The 22,911-nt window shown below is 45.2% G+C and overlaps 1 protein-coding gene across 2 annotated transcripts in view; it reads left to right on the forward strand.

The window, feature by feature from the left end:
• Positions 1–21,886, forward strand: part of HEMK1 (HemK methyltransferase 1, mitochondrial release factors N(5)-glutamine) — a 30,447-nt gene extending 8,561 nt beyond the window's left edge. For both annotated transcript variants that reach the window (XM_071550581.1, XM_071550582.1), the window contains exons 5-11: positions 9,209–9,358; positions 11,389–11,453; positions 13,873–13,922; positions 14,546–14,651; positions 15,590–15,685; positions 17,295–17,408; positions 17,751–21,886. In XM_071550581.1, coding sequence (XP_071406682.1) covers positions 9,209–9,358; positions 11,389–11,453; positions 13,873–13,922; positions 14,546–14,651; positions 15,590–15,685; positions 17,295–17,408; positions 17,751–17,787 — 618 coding nt within the window. In that variant the 3' untranslated portion in view covers positions 17,788–21,886. The remainder of the gene's footprint in view (positions 1–9,208; positions 9,359–11,388; positions 11,454–13,872; positions 13,923–14,545; positions 14,652–15,589; positions 15,686–17,294; positions 17,409–17,750) is intronic.
• Positions 21,887–22,911: the final 1,025 nt, after the last annotated feature.

A 22,911-nucleotide genomic window follows, 5' to 3' on the forward strand; every position in this document is an offset into this window, starting at 1 on the left:
TCACAAGAATAGTCCATTGTCCTGTAAGGGGAGGCACTGCAAAATGAGGATGTGTGTTAAGCCTGGGAGACATCTTAGGGAAAAGAATTACAGATCTGTGCCCTGCTGAACATTTAAGAGTAATGCAAAGAATATGGTGGCTGCAATCTGTAAGAGAAAGAAGACAACTCGTTGTGTCAGACTATCTTGGTCTGTCTAGTTCGCTGTACTGTGGCTGATCTGGGCTCATAGCAGATGGTGGGAGCAAAATTACAAGGGAAAAGATGGATGTGGAAGGGTCTCTTCTTTTGACAGTCAGCAGTTAAAGGCTGGTCTTAGTCAAAGCAAGATTTGGAGCCATCCTGCTTCATAATCACTAATGAATCTGTCCTCCATTAATTTACTTAATCCTCTTTGGAGTCAGTCTGTGTCTGACCTCCCTGACATCATCTGACATCGAATCTTTCTAATTTTGCATTGGAAGTGGGAAAAGTGCATTATTTGCTTCTGGTGCTGCCTGCTCATTTAACCATAAAGCAAAACCTCTACTATTTATACTGCATCAATCATTCACTTAAATGTCTACAGCATTTGTAATTTTTAGTTATGTCTCTGTGTAATCAGTTCTTTTTCCACCTGTGATTTTTAAGCTTTTTAGTTGTTTCCCAAGATAGGTTGTTTCTTTCCCATGAAACACGCTCAATACCAGGAAGTCATTGCTGCTTCCTTGTGTCTGCTGTGGAATGACAGTCATTGTGTGGGGTGTTCTGTGAAAGCACTTGAGTCAAAGATATGCTCAGAGAAACCTTTCATAAAGGTTAACTTTACTTTTAGCTAAACATAATCATTAACCTTTCAGGAGGGTCCAGCACACAGGGAAAGGAGGATTTTTCCTCCCTGACCTGTATATGCAAATACACATTGCAAGGTGGGGCTTTTCACCAGTGTTTTATGTTAAAGCAGTGACACAATTTCTGGTTTAATCAGTTCTGAAAGGAAGCCTTTGATGCAGAAATGTCCTTTCATTTCCCTAATTTCATTACCACAGATGGTTACTTTTTGGAAAGGTTTTAAGGTCACATTATCTGGTGACTGAGCCATTGATTGGGAGGCAGAAATTGGCTTTTTCTTCCCGACATTGCCTCTGCCCGTTGTCTCTTCAAAGGAAGGTTGCTGCTCCCTTTTGCATCACTGGCTTCCCAGTTTGGGAAGTGAAAAGGACCATTTTGCCCTGTCTTGACAGAGCTTAAAGTCCGTTCTTGAAATATGTGTAGACCTGTATAAGGTACATTGAACATAAATGCAGTAGAGCATCATGAAATAAATCAAAATTAACTGCTATCTGTCAAAATAGAGCTGTGAACAAATGTGGTAAAGATGGAGTGTTGCTGTTGTGGCCTCACATAGGTCAGATTTTGCCCATGTGATAGGCAATATTTTATCAGTGTGTTGGAGGAGAACAATATTTTCTCCATGTGGGCTGTGGTATGGAGGCTGGGGAATAGGAACTAGGAAGGGAGACTGTTCCTGCTGCAGATCCATTGGAATTGCCCTTTGAGCTAGACACAAGTGTTTAATAGGATCATATATACAGAGACAAATAGTGCAGCCTGTGCATTGTGGCTGAGGCCCTTCTGCTGTCAGAAGGGCTTGGAGAAGGATTTGGGGTCTTCAGTATCTTGAGGATATTGGCTGGCCATGAGCACCCACATTCAGGACTGATGTGATCCTTGTGGGTGGGACAGAGGGTTGCCAAGTACAAGTGGCAGGATTAAATAGTGAGTGCTGCAGTAGTGGAATAGTTGCAGAACTATTATGTCCAGTTACATTACTGACTGGTTGAGAGAGGAATGAAAAACTAAGTTTCGAGAAAAAACAGTATGTGGATTAATAGCTGAAAAAAAATCTGCCTTGTTACAGACTATTTAGCTCAAAGACAAACTTAAGGGTTCATTAGCTGGCACAGGAAGCAGAAATTTGATAACTGAAGTCTCTCTGGTTTCATAGACAAGTGTATAATAAGCCCTAGAAATGCAGGCCAGAAGAAAAGGTGCACATCTTTACCAGAGAGTGTAATTAAATGTTGAAACAGCTTAGCAGGAGTCTGTTGCTGGCCACTTGAAAATTAGGACAGAATGTTTTCCCCAGATAGATTTCTTCTTGTTCAAAAGGAAATGATGGAAGAAACAGCATTGTTTCTCTCTAACTGGCCAAGATGAACTATGGTGGTAATTTCTTCTGGCTTCTTACGCAAGAAAAAAGGCTTTGCTATTGCAGAGATTTGCTTCCAAATTAGTGATTTTCAGGACAGACTAAAAAAGGTAAATTTAAAGCTAAAATCTGTGCTGAAGGCAGGGAAAGCATTAGATGTTCTTTTAAGTCATGGACAAACCTGTTCCCCAGGTTAACTTATAGACTTTCCTAATATGCTCCCACAGATCTCTGTGTTGTTAATGTCTGTGGTTTTTTGGCCCTGAAAGAACTCTGATGCCTTTAGCATTTTAATCTGGCTGTTCTGATTGAAAGAGGGTCTCTGTTTCTGTGTTTTTCAGCTGGGTAGTGTAGCTCATCAGCAGTTAGAGCAGGATGTAGGACTGGAACTGGAGTAAAAACAAACTGTAGAATGGCTGGAACAGATGGGACTCAAGGAGATTCCCACGTGAATGGGGAAAAAAACCATTTCCTCCCCCCCAGCTTTTATCCGACATCCAAGTGACTGGAATTTCAGAGCTAGAGACTAGTGAGCTAGACCAGTGCATCTGTCCAGATGCTGTGTCTGGCAGTGGTCAATAGCAGAGCCTGCAGAGAAAGAAAATACCTTGCTAGATATAGAGAGACAGAGCTTTGTGCAGAAAACTGAAGGTGCGGCCAAAGTGCAGTGGCTTGGATCCACTCTTGCCCCTCGGGTGTGGCTAAATTTAGACATGACAGCTGTGGTAATTTCTCTTGGGCACGAGCACATATGGATTGCAAAGGTTGCTGCCTCTTGGTAAAATCATTTCTGGCTGCTCTCACAGCCTCTGCTCCAACAGATGAAGCAGCACTTGGCACGTTCCCTGACACATCAGGAGCTTCTGTGGTGTGACAAAGAAGCCAAACCCCTTCCTCAGTATTGGGCGTGCTTTGACCTGTTTGTCTGTCATTGCTAATACCTAATAAAGCCACCTTTTATTTTATGATCAGAGGCTCTCTCTGCAGTTATTCTGGTGCTTTGCTTCCTGTCTGTTTATACCTGGGCTTTGTGAAACATTTTTTCTTTCCTACCATGGTGCCAGGCGTAAGAGCCCAGGACAAAGCCCCTGCCTGCCCATGAAGCACTAGGCTGGCTTGGTAGCTTGTTGTGAAAGTGGGTACGTAGCAGGAATCTTCTAGGGCCATTGCCATGGGGTTAGGTTTCCAGCTTGGCTTCCTGGTGTTTTGTCATGTGCTGGTTTGCAGCCAAGTGGACAAACAGGAGGGGAGGGGTGATTTGGTTAATATCAGATCAGGGTGTATGGAAAATCTTGGCTTCTGAGAACAGAAGTTTCGGGAAAGCACACAAATAAGAAAAACATTCCCAGGAAGTGTGCGAGAGCAGAGAGAAAGTGGTTTTCTTGGGTCTTTTGCTTTCCTTGTCCTGGGAATTTAGAGCCTCCTGCCACCTTGGCTTGTTCCCCTGGAACCCTGTTGTCCCCCTTTCCCCAGAGCACATGGAGCACAAAAAAATGGTGCTTGTAGGGAACATAGTGTGAGTTTGTGACCTCCCCCCTTGCCTTTGCAGTGCACTCCTTTTGTTTTTCTCAGCCTTGTACTTTGATGTCTGAGGCATCTAGTAAGCCATTCCCTATTTGTGGGCTGTAGCACAGGATCCCCTCAGCTCTGGCCCTGTGCATGGCTCTGCTGCCACCCTTGAGCACAGGAATCTCTGCTGCTTCCTCCATCTGCCCTGGTGCTGGAAACTGCCTGAGCCTGTGCTGGCTGGGCCTGCAGCTGTGGGGCTTGTGGTTTGGGTGCTGGCAGCCCCCGGGTCACACTTGCTCTGTGCAGCTGTGGTTCCAAGAAATACAGTGAACTGGAGACCTGCCCGCAGGGAGAGGTGATACCAAGAACCTGTGAGAACACGAGTGTGTGCTGGGGGGCGTTGGGGAACCACAGGTGTGGGTGGGAGGGTGAGGCAGAGGCTCGGGGAAGCTGGAGGTCTGTGCAAGCTTTTACGTTTGTTTCACTCAACAGAGATGAGGGGGGGGAAAAACCCAAATAAATGACAGTGTGAACTTAGGGTGAATCTGGCAGTGAAGCAAGACTTCCTGGAATCGTGAGGTGAGAGGCTGTGAGTGGCTTGGCTGAGAGACAAAGCTTGAGAACCTCTTGAGTGCTGGAAATTAAGTAGCATTAGAGGCAAATATTTGTGTGCCCTGTGCATGGAACGGCAGGTAATCACAGGATCTCAGAATCGGTAGGGCTGGAAGGGACTTTAAAGATCATGAAATCCACTCCTGTTGAGAGGGCAGGGCCACCTAGAGCAGGTGACACAGCTTAGAGCAGGTGACACAGCCTAGAGCAGGTGACACAGGAACATGTCCTGGTCAGTTACAGAGAGGGGAGACAACACGACCTCCCTGGAGCTGCCTGTTCCAGGGCTGTGCCACACACAATGTAAAGTTCTTCCTCATGTTGAAGTGAAACTTCCTGTGTTGCAGTTGATGTCTAAAGTGCTCCTTGTCCTGTAGCTGGGCACCACTGAAGAGTCTGTCACCATCCTCTTGGCATTTGGTATTTTTATACATTAATGAGATCCCCTCTCAGTCTTCTCTGTTTTCTAGACTAAATAGACTAATAGGTCTGCTTGTCTTTCCAAGCCCTTCCTGTCCTAGTCAGAACCAGATATCCTTCCCCCTCCCAAGGATGTCCTGCATATTCCCCTGTAGATTTTTAAATTCTCTTCTAGGAGAGACACAGAGGGTCTGTAGCTTCTCCCCACTCTGTCTTGTGCTAAGGAATGGATTGTAGGTTCCTGGAAGCCATCACTTGATGCCTGTGTCACCTTCAGCCCAGTGCAGTGTAAAGACCCTTCCAGGTACTTTGCCTTGCACCCAACTTGCCCTCCTCATGAATGCACAGGTTTCAGAGGTGGCTGGAACTTATACCCACATGCTTGTACTCCATGCTCCAGGTTAAAAGTAGTTCTGCCAATACCTGTACCACTGGTTAGTAGGATTTTTAGTGTAGACTGTTGTTATTGACAATAATGACTCATATTGCAAGCAATAATTTGAACTTTATTAACTCCACAACTGAGCATTCACCCTGCCCAGTGGTTGGAATGCTGTGGGCAATATGAAGTTGGGTCACGTTTCTAAGATACTTTTTTAATTTATGATTTTACTTGCTCCTTAATACAGCACTCTGATTTTTTTTGTAATTTTTTTTTAATCTACAACAGTAGATTAAAAAATTTGAGAGCAGTCAAGCACTTTCTTTAGATGTTGTGGACAGGACACCTGAACAAGCTGACTTGTTCTCCAGGTTTTAGAGACACTCATTGTCAAGTCTTTGTTTTCTCCAAAATAGCATTTTTCTGTAGTGAGGGACATTTCTCTCCATGGTGTATTGAATAAGTATTGAAGCCTGTGAATGGTGTGAGTGAAAGTAAGCCCTACTGAACAGCCTTCCCTTTCAGGCTAGAGTGCCAGTTCCTGCAGAATTCACCTAACACATTCCAAAGGTTAATCACCAAGGCTGCCAAAGTGTTTTCCCTTATATCCCAGTGGAATTTTTGTAATTTCATCTCTCAGCCTTTAAATCTGGTGATCAAACTGATTTAAAATGGCTTTTATATATTAGCAGGTGTTTGTGCTCTGAATCTGTACAGTGTGAGAAGATATGGGGTATCCTACCCAGCCTTTGGCCAGCTGCTGTTGTCCCAGTTTCTCTGTCTGGGACTGACATCTCTTTTTAGCACCATCAACCCCTTTGTTGCTCATCACTGGCTGTGGCTTCAGGTGGCTTCTTGTGCAGGGATTGGGAATGTCTGACTTGCAGGGTGTTTTGTAGTCTGTGTATGAACACTGTAGTGCTTGGCCAGAAATACATCATCCCCCAAGATGAGATTAGAGAGGGGTTCTGCAGAGTGCTGTAATTTATCAATTTCCAGGGATGATATTTTGGAATTGATGGTGTGATTGCAGAAGCACAGATTTTTGCTGGATTGTTTGCTAGAAGAGGAAGAATACTGAGAAGAATCTGAAGAAAACAGTTTCAAAACAATTCTGGATAATTTAATCATTCCTGGTTTCTGAGAAGGAAATTTAGTGGCAATGACAGTGGGATGACTGGACATACTCTGTGTCTTGGTTGCTGGATTTTTCTGATTCTTTGCTAGTTAGAAAACACCATCTTCTTTGCTTGTCAATCAAGTTGAATAATTATGCATAATTATTGTAGTGAGATACTAATGTCTGGAAAAAGATGTCATTTCTTTAGGTTGTCACATTACTTTCAAATATAAACATACATAAACATGAGCCTTTGTCTCAGTAAGAGGCATATGAAATAACCAAGACAGTGAGGCCAGAGTGTTGGAAAGCAGGATACAAAGCCTAAGTAATACCAACATCCCATTTCATTTACACATGTGGAAAAAACTGAAATGGATCATATTTAAATAGGATCTTTGGCAAGCACTCTAAAATACTTTGTGGAATATGTAAAGTAGACATTCCATTAAAACCTATCAAGCTTGAAATTACTAATGATAAACCCTAAGGAAGTTAATAAATGGTAAGAATAGTTCTGGTGTATGGAAGTTACATTTGGACATTTGTAATCAGTAACTTGTGCTACCCTGGAACAGACGGTTCTGAGTTACTGTAGAGATTTCCTGGAAATATTTGTAAGTGTCCAGAAATGACTGGTATTTAAAAGATTGATTTAAGGACCAAGCAGAGCTTTTTGGGTGCCTCTTCTTCTGTGGCCTTGGAATCATCAGCACCTGCTTGGCCAAACCCACTGCGGTTCCGATCTCTGGCTGTCTCCACTGCCAGGGTGTTTTCAGACTGATTCATCTGGAGCTGGTGCCTGAATGGCCATTTGAACACTAAAGGGAGTAGAGAAGTTGTTTTATTTTTTCCTGTTACCTGATAGTCCTCTAATAGTTTCCTACTGGCTGGGGGCCTGTGAGAATGTTTTCATCCATTGCTGTTTAGGAGGGGAATGGCAGAGCAGCAGTGAGGAAGATGTGATTTTGGAGGCTATTGGCAAGTTCCTGTATGAGAGCAGTGCCAGTAATGACACAGTGACCAGGGCAGGACATTGTGGTGTGAGTCCTCATCCCTGGCTGAGGCTACTTAGCTATGAGCCACCAAACTTACCTTTCCAGACTAATTCTTTCCTGCTCAACAAAGGTGAGGCACCAGTGGCTCCCCAAAGGCTGTTGTTGGCAGAGCCAGGCTACTGGAAAAGCAACACGGCCTAACACAGCTGAGTTGAAAATGGCAAAGGCTCTGACAGGCTGGTCTGACAAAGCAGTAGTGTTAAGAAATGCAGACTGTTTACATGTTCCAATAGACCAGATATTTCCTTTTTGCTTGCTTTCAGTCTTTTTTCAGCAGGAGGAATCAACCAGCAAAGGGTTCTATTGAAATGGAGCAGTGGGAAGCTGCCTGGCCTTGTGAGTCCCACCCATCCCAGACAAAAGCAATGCAAGCTTCACTTCTGTTCTCTCACCTCTGGGGAGGTGCTTGTATGCAGGGGCCCAGTGTTTTAATATGTTTAAAAGCATCTCATGTGTTGTGGGAAAGCTCAGAAAATGCTGTCTGACCAAACAGCCCATGCCTTGGGAGCTCTGCTCTGGGAATGGTTCATCAAAGCTCATCTACCTGAACACTTCATTATTATATCTGTTTGCATCCTCCTTTCCCATTTACTGCAGATGTGGATTGGCCCAACGTGAAGGATGACCACCAGCAACAAATATCTTCATAAATGCTACAGCTTTGCATAAGGCATCTTTTATGCTGCACCCTAGGTAGGGGGATAGATCCAAGGAAGGGCTTATGCCCAGGTCAGGCTCCTGATAGGCCATTGCAAAGTAAAAGAGAAGCTGACCTGCTGCCAGGACTTGTTGCTTTTAAATATTCCTGCTTATGCCAAGAATATGCAAGATTCCTTGCTAAAATGGAGGCAGGTAATTTTCCTGATAATGTACTTTATTTTTACCTGTTGGCAAAATCGAGCCAAATATTTTTTGTAGATTTTGTTAAACTTTCTGTATGTACAGGAGAGATCCAAGGGCAGACCTGTCAGGGGGAGTATCTCAGCCATGGTGGGAGTGCCTTGGGCAGCAAGGCCTTGTTTGTGTATTGTTGTGCTGTGACAGCCGAGGATTGCAGGGAGCTGTGAGCACCTGCTGAGCTGCTGATTAACTCAAGGTGTTCATGAGGTTTCTGTCTTAGCATTTTCTTTGGTGAATGACGAGGGAAGTTCATGCTGCGGTCTGAGGGAGGCACATGTGTGCTTTCTCCTGGAGCTAGTCACTTATTTTCACAAACACAGAAATCTTGGAGACCTCTCCTTCTGTGTTGGATTTTATATGACATGGCAAAGGGATTTAAAAAAGAAGAGAGTGATAGGAGGGAGGAGGCAGCAATGATGGAGCTGCATACAGATAGAGGAGCATGGTTGAAAATCTTTTCCATGTGACTTTATACCAACAAAATGTAGTAGGAGTCCACAATCTGAAATCCATGCAGGGAGCTGCTCATTTGGATCATTTGGTAACTCACTGCCTTTGCTTCTCATCTGCAGGTTTGATTATTGGTTTCAATGCTGTTAGCACTTCCTCCAGATCACATCCCCTACTGAGGCAGTGTGGAAATCTTAAATTTTGATGCTTGCAAATTCTGAAAACTGAAATTTTTAAGTAAATAAAATGGTGTTGCAGAAGATAATGTGCTCCAGCTGTTTGGTTATTGTTTTTCCGAACAGTGCAAGAAAATTTCAGAGAATCTGTGGGAATTTGTATCCTGAGGATTTGGTTACTAATCAAAGCACCCTGGGGGGCAGATGGAGCTGAAGTGATTTCTGGCGTGTCAGTTCCATTGCTACCATCTGTGGTTTTAAAATTAGCAACAAAAACACGTTTTATTGAATACACAGTCAAGAAACTTAAACTTCAGTCCTCGGGTCACAAAGGTGTGAATAAAAACAACTCTCTTAGTATAAATTTTATTTGTCTGTTTGTTTTTGTTAGGATCTTGTCTCTTTAGTTGTGGAGGAAGAATCTCAGAAATGTGCGAATTCAGGCCTCAGCATCCCAGTTCCTGTTCCTCATCCTGTGATCCTGGAGATTGGCTGTGGCTCTGGAGCAATTGCTCTGAGTCTGCTGTGCAAACTGCCACAGGTGAGCTCTCTTCAGTGCTCCTGGTACAACGAGTGTCTGTGTTAGAGGGCAGTCCCACTCTACTCCTCTTCCCTGAGATGTCCAGACTTCTCTGGTGGGATTTCAGCAGCTCAGGTCTGTGACAGTCAGGCTTTGTAAGTTCATACTAGGGAGAGAAGGTGTGGTAGTTTTATTTGGGAATATCCTCAGCTGTCTGCAGAAGTAGCAGAGATATAATCAGAGTAAAAGAAGTGAGTGTGCTCATTCTTCAGCTGTTGCAGCTCACTATTTATCATCTTAACTTGAGGTGCTGGTGGGCGTTGGTTTAAGCTGATAACCTGGACTGAGGACAGGAGGGACTGAGGCACAGGGGCACACTCAGTAGTTGAATTTATGGGGCAGTCATCTCTAAAAATCACCTTGCTATGAATCAAAAGATCTTGTCTCTAGGAGACTGAAGACTAAGTGAACACAGGGAAGGGATTACCATAACAGCATCAGTACTTGGGATCAACATGACAAGCACATGTCACTGCCACAACTGCCAAACCACCTTTTAGCAGTCTTTTGTTCCCCAGTAACAGCTCACAGCTTCTGAACAGAGGGAGAAGAACAGGAAGGGGACTGAGGTCTGGGTCACCAAAGCCTTTCTTGCCCTTGATTCCTGTGGCATGTGACATGTTACTGAGCTACTCCTGGTAAAGAAAATGAGAAGTGAATCCAAGATCACACTGCATGTGGTTAAGGGAAAAGTATTCCCCTTTCCTCAGAACTGCAGACCAGCCAGTTCCTTCGCATGAATAAGTATTGCCGTTGCCAACTCCTCCTCTTGTAGAAGTACAAACCTTGCTGTGTAAAAATTAGAGGTTGATGCCTGTGGTGGGAGGGGTGTTCCCTCCTCCCAGTGACCTGAGAAGGTTAATACTTGTGCTTCATGACTTCAGAGTGTAATTGCTCTGACTTCCTGAGCTAGGAGAAGAGCTTCATGCTCTTTTCCTTGCTTGTTGAGTTAAAGAGCTGTGTCAGTCTGTCTCTGTAACTGATAACAGTCCTTTCCTAGCACAAACTACTGTGCCCAGAGGAATAAGCAGCCCTGACTGATTAGAATTAGTGGAACCCACACTGACAGTTAAGTGGAGTTTACACTGTGTAATCTTTTTAGTGTTTGAAGCAGAGTTTGGCACTAAGGTACTGAGAAAATGGCAGCAACTTTTGATTTATGGACTGAGCTATGTCCTTGACCTTAAGGGTCAGCTTCAAGTGTGTGGGTTCTAGGCTGGGGCTGTGAAATTAGTCCCCTTAGGAATGATGGGACATCACACCGTCATCTACAAATGCAAAGTGGTTTCTCCAAGCATGCTTTCTGTGTGTAAATTCTTGCCAATATCTGTGCTTACAAAACATTAGGCAAAGCAAAACCAAGTTAGGCCTTTGCCTGTGGTTTTCCCAAGGTAGAATGGAAGGTCAAATAAATCTCTTAGCTGTGCAGCCCTGTCCCCTAACATCATGCTGGCGAACTCTCAGATACTTGACACACAGTCAAGTACGTGCGGTCAATACAGGCAAGGAATCTGGTGTACGGAGTAACTGGGTAAAGGGTGTCTGCATAGCAGATGGAAAATTCCAGAACCTGTGTCCAAGGGGTTGTGCTAATGCTGGGAGGGATTCTGTCTGCATTAGAGAGGAGGAACCTACAACATGATATTCCTTCAGCCTGTGTCTACCCCGGACTAGCTAGTGTTGAGTCTCACACTACCAGGAGCTGTGGGTGTATCAGGTAACCTGAGTCAGCGTGGTGTTGTCAGCTCAGAAGCCTGTCTGATTTGGTGGGCTCCTGACTGTGCCTTCAGTCACGTTAGTGCCTTACTAGATGTGACTCACGATCCCAGCAGTGCCCCAGATACATTCCTCATGAGCTGTTCCTCTCAGGAGCCAAGAGTGAGCACTCAGTTGCCAGCTTTGATCTTGCATGTTTGGCAGAGCGTGTCTGCTCAGGAACCTTGATGTTGTAACATATGCTTGGTGGGGTTTGTTGTTTTTTTCTGTCTCAGAGCCAGGTCATAGCCGTGGATAAAGAGAAGGCTGCTGTGGATCTCACCAGGGAGAACGCACATAGGTACAAGACCACCTATTGCTCATATTTTTGTAAATTGTTGCTTGAGAAAGACCAAAAGTCTTCAATATTTTTACCTGTAGTTCCTTTTTATCATCACTGGAAACCAGAGAATGTTTAGTTGGTTGAATGCCTGAAGTGCATAATAACTCAGCAAAAAAACACTTGGGTTTACCAGAGTACTTTTCCTTTGACTTGTGAAAGGACAGAAGCCTCAATAGAGCAATAGTCCTTACACACTGCTTGTCGTCAAGGGTTTTCAAACTGTATCTTGGTATCCTCTTATCCCTTTCTGTGAACTCAGGAAGCTCAGGGCAGCAGTAGGAACATTTATGGCACTTGGGAGGTTCAGGACAAGTGTGGCCTGAACCTCAATTTTTCTGGCTCCCCAGAACGTTATTGCTGTGCTTTTGCCTGTCCTTGCTCCTCTAGAAAGAAGCTTGCACACTCAAGTAGCACTTTGCCTTTGGTGTGCTGTGAGTGGGATGTCCCTCAGGATCCTCCTGGCAGTCTTGGTTTAGTGGGGATGGTGCTGCTGGGCCTTGTGCTATTTGGACACCTGTGCTGTGACTGGATGTTCAGAGCTGCTGAATCACCTTGTCCCTGAAGTCAGGACAGATGTCTGTTGGGTTGACCTGCTCCTTTCTGGTGGCTTCACTTCCTCAGCTGGTTCTTCTGTCAGTCTGTTTTGGACTGCCACTACCAGAGGGAGTCCCAGAGCTGGAATCCCAGTATGCCTTTGAGTCCTGGATCCCAGTCTTTGTAGGCATTGTGAAAGGTACAGAGATCCAAACTGCATCCATGTCCTCAGTAACTGCTGGGCCCTTGGCATTAGACCATATCACAAAGAATTTCTATTGCCTTTTCTCATGGAGTCCAGTACAGCTGTGAGTCTCAGGAGGTGCTCATTAACTGGAATATCTGTCCACAGTGCCCACATACCCTTCTTTGCCAAGTGCTGCCAGCACTGGGGCTACAGAGCCTGGATAATTCTGGCTCTGGCTGCACTGAGCTGCTTCTCTTCATGACTTGCAACCCAGTCCCAGCTCACACTGAGTCTGAAGAGATGTGTAGGAACAAGCCCTTCTCAGGCTTGCCACCCCACTGTCACCCTTTGCCTTCTAGCCCAGTTATGGGGAGCAGAGGTTTCCTTCTCATGTGTCAGTGTCAAACGAAGTGCTGTTGCAATTTTTCATAGATATAGTAAAAGCTAGCCAGATCTTTGCCTGTTGGTAGACTATTGCTCTGTCATCTGGGAAAAATGGTCTTGCTTTTTAACAGTGCTTGTTGGCATAAGAGTGGAGTGTAAAACCATGTCAGAGAAACTCATATTTCTCCATGGATATTTTCATTGCATCCTTACAATCTTGTCCATGGCATGGTGCCCTGTAGGTCTTGGGAAAGAAGCCAGAGGATAAGCTGTGTTACTGCTTGACTGAACCCAGCTTGGATCCTATCTGCTTTCCAAAGCTCCCTTATCCCAGCTGTGTTCTTGAGATGTGTTCTTAGGTGAGTCTTACTCTCACTGAATCAGTCCCAGTGCCAGATGGTCCATCTGGGCACATGGCACCCAGTGCAGGAATCCCTCCTGTTCCTGATGCCTGTGTTTACTGGCAGGGCAGGGCCACAGGCCCTCAGCAAAGGCAAGCAGGACTTGGCTGTAAGGCCACTGTGGTGGGAGGAGAGAATATGCTGGTAAGATCTGGGCAGTTGTGTCCATGCTGAGGACGAGAGTTGGGGGACAGTGCCAGACTCTGTGCCACAGTGTGCTGTTCCTATCTGGGAATGACATCTCCTGTGGAAGGCTTGGAGTTTTGCTCCTACAGTAGGTTCTTCCCATCATTGTCTTTCTGACTTTGCAAAGTACTTCCTCTGACATTGTTCAAATGTTTTGACAAGGGCCAGGGGCAAAACTGGTTAGAAAGGAGATGGATTGTAGTGGGTGGACCACGTGGCTGAGGAATTAGAGGTTCTGTTCTTTTCTTGCTGTCTCTCCCTTTTTCTGTAACCTCTTCTGTAGTGTCAGGCTGCCAGCAAGCCCAAGTCTACTTTCAGACTGGCCTCTTTTTCCCGACCCAGGAGCATCAAGGAAGCTTTGCTCAGGATTCCTGAGATTTAAGAGGATCACTGTCTCAGCTGTTTTCCCCTGGCAAGGAGCATATAGAGGAGCCACAGCCTGGAATCACTGTGGGTGCACAGTGTGCTCTTTGTTTTGTATTTTGTTCCTCAGGCAAAGAGCAGATCCTAAACTTCCCTTGTAGCTTGAGAGGAATCCAACTGCAGTCAGTGGGGTGTGATGCAGGTGTATTAGATAAGAGGTGCAATATGTAATGATCTGTTTATAGAATATGCAGTTCATGAATCCACACCAACATGCCTCCTAACTTTTCTTCTTTCTATTCTTGCATCTGGAATTTTACAGGCTGCAGCTCCAGGAGAGGATTCACATCATCCACCAAGATGTTTCACACAGTAACTCTTTTCACTATTACAATCCCCTTTGTTTTTCTCCTTTTTTCCCTTTGATGGAGGAGGCAGGTGTGACAAACACCCAAGGGACCCTCCTGGGGGTGCAGGTGACAGGAGGCTGTTGAAGTTAGTAGAGAAAAAGGTCAGTAACAGCCAGTGAAGCTTCTCCCTCCAGAGATTTCCAGGCCATATGATCAGCTGAGAGAAGTCCCTGACTACATCAGAAGGTGAATTGTTCCTGATCTCAGGTGTCCAAAGGTTGTGTATGAGCTGGTAGTAGAGGTGCTCTTTGTTGTTACTGGGGAGAGACAAATATATACAGAGTGTAATCCATTCCACGCTTCCATGGGTGCTTTAGAGAAACATGTGGATGCCTTGATGTTAGAAGGGAGCCCATATATTTAGCTTAGATTTAAACGTCCAGCCTTATTCACCTGAAATGAGGTGAATTGAACCAGGGAAGGATACTTGTCTTCCCCAGACCTGGGTGAAACCCATTAAAACCAACATTTGCTGAGGCTTATCCAGTTAGGTGGATGCTTGGCTGTCTCCTGGGTAGGATATTGATACTGAGCTTACAGGGAAGATGCTGTAGTTCAGAGCTGGTTGTGATTCTTCTTTTCTAGGTTCTGCCAAACAGTTCCTGCTCTGGGGCCCCATAGATGTCATAGTCAGTAACCCCCCCTATGTTTTCCATGAAGACATGGCTTCCTTGGATGCAGAAATCCTGCGGTAATCAGACAAACAGACCTTTCTTCTCCTGTTCCTTGGAGCAAGGTTTTCTGTCTGCTTCCTTGTACTACACACAAAACATGCATACATAGTATACATGTGCAAAGTGGAGATGCATTTATGTGGTATATAATATTTCAGTGGTACTTTGATACTGTTTGCAGGCCTGAAGCAGTATCAAAGGATGTTAAATATTCATTAAAATGGAAAAAGCATGCACTTGGAAACCAACAAGTTCTCAATCCAAATTTTTTTCAGAGCATTTTTCCTGATAGACTTTTTTTTTAAATACTTGGTGTGAGTTTATGAAGGAAAGAGTAATCTGAGCAGCTTTTTGTGGTGGGTGAAAATGCTACTACCCATTCTCATCCCAATACTTGTTTTACACAAAAAAAAAAAAAAAGAGTAAGCTGTTTTGGGATGTGAAACTACTTTGTGTGTGCTGTTTCTTGCCCAAAATTGATGGTCATGCATGTCAGGACAAAGTCCTGTCCCTACCTCCGTACGAGATGTTCAGTAGAGCAGGTTCTGAAAGCTGAGCTTTCTCCATCCCAGTGGGCTCTGCTGGGTTAGCAGGAAGGCTCACCTGTTTGTTGGCTCACTTGAGAGCAAGCAGTGGTCCCTTGCTGTACAATCCCACTCCACGTCCAGCTGACACAGAAAGAGCAGATCCATGTATTGGAACTGTGGGACCCTGGCTGCAGTTGGCTTCTAACTTTCAGGCAGACTTTAGGGGATGTGTTCTGCTTGTGTAAATGTAGTTTCTCAGCTCAGTGCTAACTCCTTCTCACTCCCTGTGTTTTATATAAAAGCCACGAGTGCTGTCTCCTGCTGTGGAGTTCAGGGGTGTTTGGTGCACCTTTCTGCATGGAGTGTGGGGTTATGCATTCTCAAGGGCCACATTAATCACTGTTAAATACCTTCTCCCCACCCTCCAGCTATGAGGACCTTGATGCACTAGATGGGGGAGATGATGGGATGAGTGTCATCAAAACAATTCTGGCATTGGCTCCTTCTCTTCTGAAGGATTCTGGGTAAGCACTGCTTTCTCTTTGAATTTTGTGTCTTTTGTCCATTTACTTCTATACCTTCCTGTGTGAAAACAAAACAGAGGGAAAATAGTTACAAAATTGTCCCCCTATTGCCCCATTTAATAATAGCAGTTAAAAAAATGTCAAGTGTATGATCAAAATTACCTTGAAATCAGTTAATAAAGGGATGGAGGCCTTCCTTGGCTGGTTTCATGGTCCTTAGGAGCAAAAAGAACACAGAAGAGAGTGCAAAAAGCAGGGAAACTTTCTAAAGTGAATGATGGAAGGAGAAGCATTGTAGAACTCTGGGAGGATGGATGTAGATCTTCACTTCCCTCCTACCCTTTAATTAGGGGAAGCTTAGTTATTGTGCCAGTATACAATGCTGAATATCAGTCAGGGATAGTTTCTTAAATGTTAAATTTCTTCATGATTAGTATTCAAGACTGATTGTTCCTATTCTCTGTCATGTGGGATCCATTTAGAAAATCATCGTGCTGATAACCAAGTCCAAATGTAGTGTTCATGTGCCAGGGCATTCACATATCCTGTTCAATATTCCTGATATTTGCCCAGCATAGGAGAGGTTGTGGAAAATCTGCAGTTTTGAGAAGAAGAATAGGAATATGGAGAGGCCTAGTCCATGCAGCGTTCATTCCTCATGCTTTGCATGACCACAAGAGCAGATGATGTTCCTCAGAACTTCCCACCAACAGAGACTGGTCCCATGGGGTTGTTTGTTAGGATTATTTCTTTTCCTTCCCTTTTTGCTTGTCTTATAAGGTGGAGCTCCCACTGAGGAGTGGATGTTTTTTAGGGTCAGAAATGAGATCCACACCCAGCTTGGTGAATTTGCAGGGAGTATTCAGTGTGGGATCTTTTAGGAATTTTCAGGAGAGGGTATGATGGGACTTGGCCTCTGACCTTTGCCTGCTAAACTTGTATCTTGCTGTGCTGTCCCAGGCTATGACCAGCTCCATCAGTCCTTGTGCCTGTGAGCTGGGGTGGTCCTGCCTCCTCACAGGAGGGGAGATGGGAATTGGGCTGGTGTTGTGAAGCCTGGCAGAAATGGAAGTATCCCTGCAGTACCTGAGGCTGGCTGGTTAGTTTAGTGTAGGCCTGAATGCTGGTGGTATTTTTATAACAGGTTTATGGAGACATTTACTGTGAAGAGATGTGTGTACTGACTTGTACTTCATGACTCTTCTGCATATACACGGAGGAACTTCATGCTGCCAGGCCAGGGCTCAGTGTTCCTGCATTTGCAGCATGAAACTGCATTCTGGCCTTAAATCTTTGGGGGCTTCAGGAAGACATTGCTGGTGGTGTCTCTGCATGGACTTCAAAAGGCCTCCTTAAATCTTAACACAAGGATTTAAGTACCATAAGAATTCCCCCTCAGGTTCAACACTTTCTCCCCTGAAGGAAGCAGTTGGGCTCTGCATCTGAAATGGACAGCTCAGATCTGGTTTAGGATTATTGGATTGCAGTGTGTTAACTGCCTTTTCCCACTGGTAGGAGTCACCCAAAAGGAAAGGCCTTAATTTTTATCAGTTTAACAACATAAACATTTGCATTTCCCTGCTTTTTATTCTTGAATGTGTCTTTACAGGAGTGTATTTCTGGAAGTTGATCCCAGACACCCAAATATGGTGGAGCACTGGCTACATGCACACCCAGACTTACTACTGACCCTCCGTGCCATTCACAAGGACTTCTGTGGCAAGTAAGTCTTTTTTTACCTTCAGATTTTTGCTTCCGGTTAGGTCTGTGTCCTTTGTAGAGAATGTCCCTGCACCCTGATGTGTGGAATGAACTCAGCTAGAGAAGGTCCACAGCTGAAGCCAGTCCTTGACAAAATAGGGGCACTCTTGTGGTATCTCAGCCTTCTGATATCCTGAGATAGCCTGGCAAGTGTTTCTGCGTCATAAATGCTGACACAGGTAAGCATTTCTGATGGGGTGACCAGCTCTGTTGCCATCAGAAAATTGCTGCTTTTATAGTATAGAGGTATAGGCACATTCTCCCTGAGTGAGGCTTAAAGCTCTGCTCATTCTTTTTCCCACAGGCCTAGGTTTCTGCATATCCAGAAACAAAGCAGATGACAGCTGTACCAGGCACAACTCTCCTTGCAGGATGCTTTTTGCTCTTGAGCCCAGCTGAACACTTGAAAAGTCCTTTTGCCAGGTGAAAGGAATCTCCACTTCATTCCCAGTGTGCTGGACTCTCCATGCAGTGACAGACTCCCTCATTTCCTGACACAGACTTCACACAGAGGTGCAGAAGTTCAGCTGAGCGTGTGGAAGTGTTTCACCTTCCCCAGGGAACTGCATGAAACTTTTTAGTCTGCATTGCAAAAGCAACTCATTAATCTCAGGACCCAAGATAGAAGAGTTCACAGCTCCAGATATTTCATTAAAAATACAATTCTCAACGTGCCAGATCACCCATTTGACCTAGAAAGGATTCCTTTTTTTTTGGCCTTGAGGTTCATTTATATAGAATGTGATCAGATTGGATGATAGGTTCAAACTGTGCTTTATATTGGCACATGGATTTGCAGGTATAACAGGACATGGCCCTGACCTGCACATTTCAAATTCAGTTCTATTCCAGGATCCTGATACTCCAACAGCAAAGCAGCCTTTGTTTCCCACTCCTGCTGAGTGACATGTCATTGAGGGATCAGTGCACATATTATAGCACCTGATCTACAGCCCTTGACACTTGGTGAATGCTGCCAGAAACAGACAAAACATTGTAATAAAGATAGTGCTTCAGATCAGTGTCTTCACAAGAATTGCTTTGCAATTATTCAGACATCCTAGCAGACCTAAATAAACACCGGACACTCACACATTGCTCTGATAGTAATAGAAATCCCCAACTTCCATGTTGAGGCATTTAGATGCAAGACTTTACAAAGAAGGCCAGAGTTGCTTACTCCAGTTTTTCAGATGGAGAAGTTGAAAAACAGGAGGTGAAACGACTTGTACAAAATTTGACAACAAGTTAAGTTTGGAGTAGGACTCAGTCTCCTGACAACTGTGGGAATAGCTGAGGTCTGTCACTTTTGGAAGGATGACTCAGAGCAGGGTTGCCTGAAACAGCACTGAAGTCCCTGAAATGGACAGTCAACATCATGACACTGAGTAATGGCAGGATTAAATTCAAGCTGCTGCTTGCTGTTGCTGGTGTTGCAAGTTCCCTTCCTGACCATAGCTAGGAGGGAAGGAAGGAAATCAAAGGAAAGGAAAGGATCTGGTCTGCCAGTCCGAGTGGAAGCAGTTGCTGGGCCAGTGGAGGTGAGCACTCAGTAGGGGTGGAAGTGTCCAGTGCAGTCTGTGTGTGCCAGGGATGGGCTGTCAGGCTTTGTCCAGGCTGGACTGGGACTCCACTGCCAAGCACATTAGGCAGGAGATGCATCAGCAAACTGAGTCTGGAAGGCAGCAGCAGATTCGGAGGCATTACTTGAGCACTAGTACATCTGCTTTCCCCTCTACCTTTGTCACTCTCCCTGCTCTTTCATGCACCCCTTACCTGCTGAATGTTGGCCCTGCTTTCCCACAGACACCCAAGCTCCCTCTGACCGACCAGCGCTCGGGTCTCCTGCTGGATCCTTCCCTACCCAATGGGTGGTTACAGTTCACAGACTGGCCTTTCCCCCCATTGTACCTCACACTGCTTTTATCCACCCCAGTAGTGAGCCATGTCCTGTACACTCTTTACTTGAAACTGTGAGTCTTCTCTGGCCTGCAGGACTTGCCCTGGTTAAACACAGTAGAGGAAATCTGGGGAAGGAGACAACTAAAGAAGCTCAGTTAAAGTGTACTCCAGCCTAGGTTTGGAAATGAAGTTTCAGCACAGCTGATTCCTGTGAGTTTTCCTAGTGCCATGAGTACAGATTGTAGTCAAAGAGGTGGTGTTTTGTTTGGTTGCGGATTTCTTTCTAATAGTAATTCAGGGGTATATTTTAAATTCAGTTTGTCAGACTCTGTTTAGAAATTAAAGAAATGGGTTCACAGGTTTCTCTTGGGTGTTAGCAGTGTTCATGTATGAAACAGAGCAACATGCACAGCTTGCTTCTGCAGGATGCCTTAAGAGCTGGATTATGGGAGTATTAAACAGCATCATGCTACATTCTTCTGGGGTTGGCTGTTTCCCTGCAGCAGGCTGGAGTTAGCTGACCTTCCAAGAGTGCTGGTGGCTGGGCGGTGGGAGGCACTGTGCTTTTTCTTGGAAGCATCAGTCAATCACTTGTCTGAGCTCTGAGCAGAACAAATCCCCTGTGAGACGGACTATTGGTCTAATCCAGTAGGACAAGTGTTAAATTCCTATATTTATAGATAAAGCAATGTTAAAAATGCATTTCTGTGGATTTGCATTGCATCGTAGTTATATATCTTGGAAAAACACATAGTGCTGCTGACCTTTTCATAAAGACAAGAGTGGAGAAAAATTGCTGTTGGTCCCAAGAGGCTGGATGTTCTTGTCCGACTCAGATCCGAGGGAATGGGCTGGTGTTGTACAGTGTGTTCCTCCATGCTTTACATAGTGGCCCAGGCTCATTTTGGGGCAGAGAGGGTTTTTGGAGGTGGTGGTTTTAAGGAACCACAGACTCCTTGCTGGAGCACTGGGCTGTGCCTGTGTTGCCTGTGAGCAGGAGGCTGAGCTGACACTGGCTGCCTGTGCACGTGAGCGCTGCAGAGGCAGAGCTGCTCCCTGAAGCCACAAAGCTGACGCTTCACTTGGCATTTTGCATAATCCAGTGTCTGACATACACTGAATTTTCTGGGAATTTACTGGTCTTTGGGACTGTATTGAAACAGTGATTTCATTCCTGAGGTGATGCTTTCAGAGAGGGGCTTAATTTGCTTTCAGGAGCCTGAGGAGTGTGGTTGTGTGTGTGCTCACAGCTGTGTTTTGGTGGTTACTAGGTGTGCAGTGTCCACTGGGATAACTGGCCTTCCCCGAGGAGGAGCTGGGAAAGGCTGGCGGTTTGGCAGAGCCCTGCAGATGGAGCTGCGGTCCCAGTTTAGCTGTGTCCGTGCTGGACAGGCTCCTACTTCAGCCTTCCCGCTGCGTGGGGAGGTGCAGACCCCCGGCACAGAGAGAACTGGGGTCAGCAGAGGGCTTGAAGGGTCGATGCAGCTGCAAAGAGGGGCTTTAACCTCGATTCCTGTGCCAGTGAAACAGCTTCAACATTGAGCTTGAGGTACAGGACTGGGGTTTTACCTCATGCTGGTAATGGGGTCATGAAGCCCCCTGGGGCTGGAGGTCAGAAATAGAGTACCATTCTTGTTCTGGTGTGATGGCCATGGAAGCATCTCAGAGTGTATGTAAGTACCACCTAATTTCAGTCTCCACCCAGGGAGACTGGGTGATCAGGGGTGAAAGGGACTTTCACAGGGACCTTACAGAAACAAAGAAATATGTTTATCCTCACAGAGAATAAACTCTGTGATGTTGTAGGAATGAGGCTGCTTCCCATGTGAGGAACTGACTGACAGAGTAGCTCCACCAGGGTAACACACATCATCTGTGGGGACCCAGATGATCAAGTGTGTGTGGATTACTGGCCAACACTCGATGTTCCTCTGTGTAGGGCCAGAGATCAAAATGGTTTGGAAGAGAGCTTGACAGTCATGTAGCCCTATTTCCCCATCCAAATAAGCATCAACTTGCCTTACGTCATTCCTGACAAATGTTTGCCCAGCCTGGTCTAGAAAGCTCCCAGTGCTGATAAGGACTCCTGCCTGCAATCTGTTGTGGTGCCTTGTTGTTCTGTGTGCTGGAAGGTTACCCCTTGTCATGACAGCTCTGTGTGATTAAGGCCAAGCACTCCTCGTGTCCTGAGGTGAACAGCTGACTCTCCTTGGAGCACTTCCATGGCTGTTCCCATATTTCCTCAGTCTTCATTTCTGAGGGAAAGAACCAACACTGTGTTGTTTCTGTAGGCTGCTTGCACATCCTTCCCTCCCTGCTTCCAGAATGGAAGGGGACCACGTGTGCTGCAGACGTGTTGCAGGTGATACTTGGGCCTCTCGTGAGTGGAATAATAAAGCTGCCAGAGCTCATCCTGTCACAGAAGAGTCATCATTCCCCAAGTGAAGACTAAGCCAAAAATTGCATTAACATTTTGTTTGTCTGGGAAAGTTATCAAAAAGTGTATTTAAGTTTTAATAAACTACAATTTCCTCTCCAGTTTGAATCCAGAGGGACAAATGCCCAGTGAAAGAAGGCTTCATTCTCACAGTCAAGAAGATAATGAGATACCAAGATAGACTTAATCCAGTTTCCATGCTGTTTCCTTTTCCATAAATGTTTTGATATACTTTCAGTTAAGTGTCAGAAGTTTCAGATGTTTCCTCCTGTGGAGGGTCATGTCACAGTCCTTCTGCTTCTTTTGCCTGGCAGCTGCTGGCAAATCTCAGCATGGTCCATCCGGTCTCTGGTGAATGCAGGAGGCTATTTCCGTGCTGCCATCCTGCAGCCCTGGACCATGGCCAAGGCATGCCCTGCATGCAGCTGCTGTGAGTGGGGCAGGCAGCAGAAGTTACTGTAGCCTCAAGGGTGTTCTAAAACATGCCCTCACTGCAGAGTCAGAGCTGTGCCCAGCTCGTTTGTGCTTTGCAATCACCTGTCTCTCTGATTGTTCCAGAGAGGCTTAGGCTGACGTGCCTGGGGATCAGAGACTGGATCTGAACTGTTGTCAGGATTTGCCCTCCAGCCTGGGAAGTCTTTCCTACCTGTGCCTTCGAGCAGGAGGTGGAATCTGGTGGGATTCGGACTTGAACTGGACTCCTGGGGCTTGCCTGTTGTTGCCTAAAACCAAAAATTCTCAGGACAATTTTAGTATAGAAAGACAGAGAGCAGTTCTTTAATTAAAGCACTTTAATGGCCACAATATGCACATTGCATATTGCCCTCAGTCAACATAAGCTTTACAATTTTATAACACTAGCTAATTATAATATCTAACTATTCCATCACCGTTACACCCAGCCCAAAAATTATCTTCCCCTTTGGACCTCCCTCAGGCTCACATCCCCAAATTGAGTGTGTGGTCCCAGAGACCTGATATCTTCATCTTCTCAGCACCTTCTGCCCTGCTTGGAACAGCCTCAAAGTTTCTGGGTCTTCTGAATAATTTTGACTGGGACATATCAAAGAATGTGCCTATTATGTTTTTCTGGGTACATTCTATACAAACTAGATGTTCTTTCTAA

The sequence above is a fragment of the Pithys albifrons genome, chromosome 3, assembly GCF_047495875.1.
Source record: "Pithys albifrons albifrons isolate INPA30051 chromosome 3, PitAlb_v1, whole genome shotgun sequence".
Classification (NCBI taxonomy): Eukaryota; Metazoa; Chordata; class Aves; order Passeriformes; family Thamnophilidae; genus Pithys; species Pithys albifrons.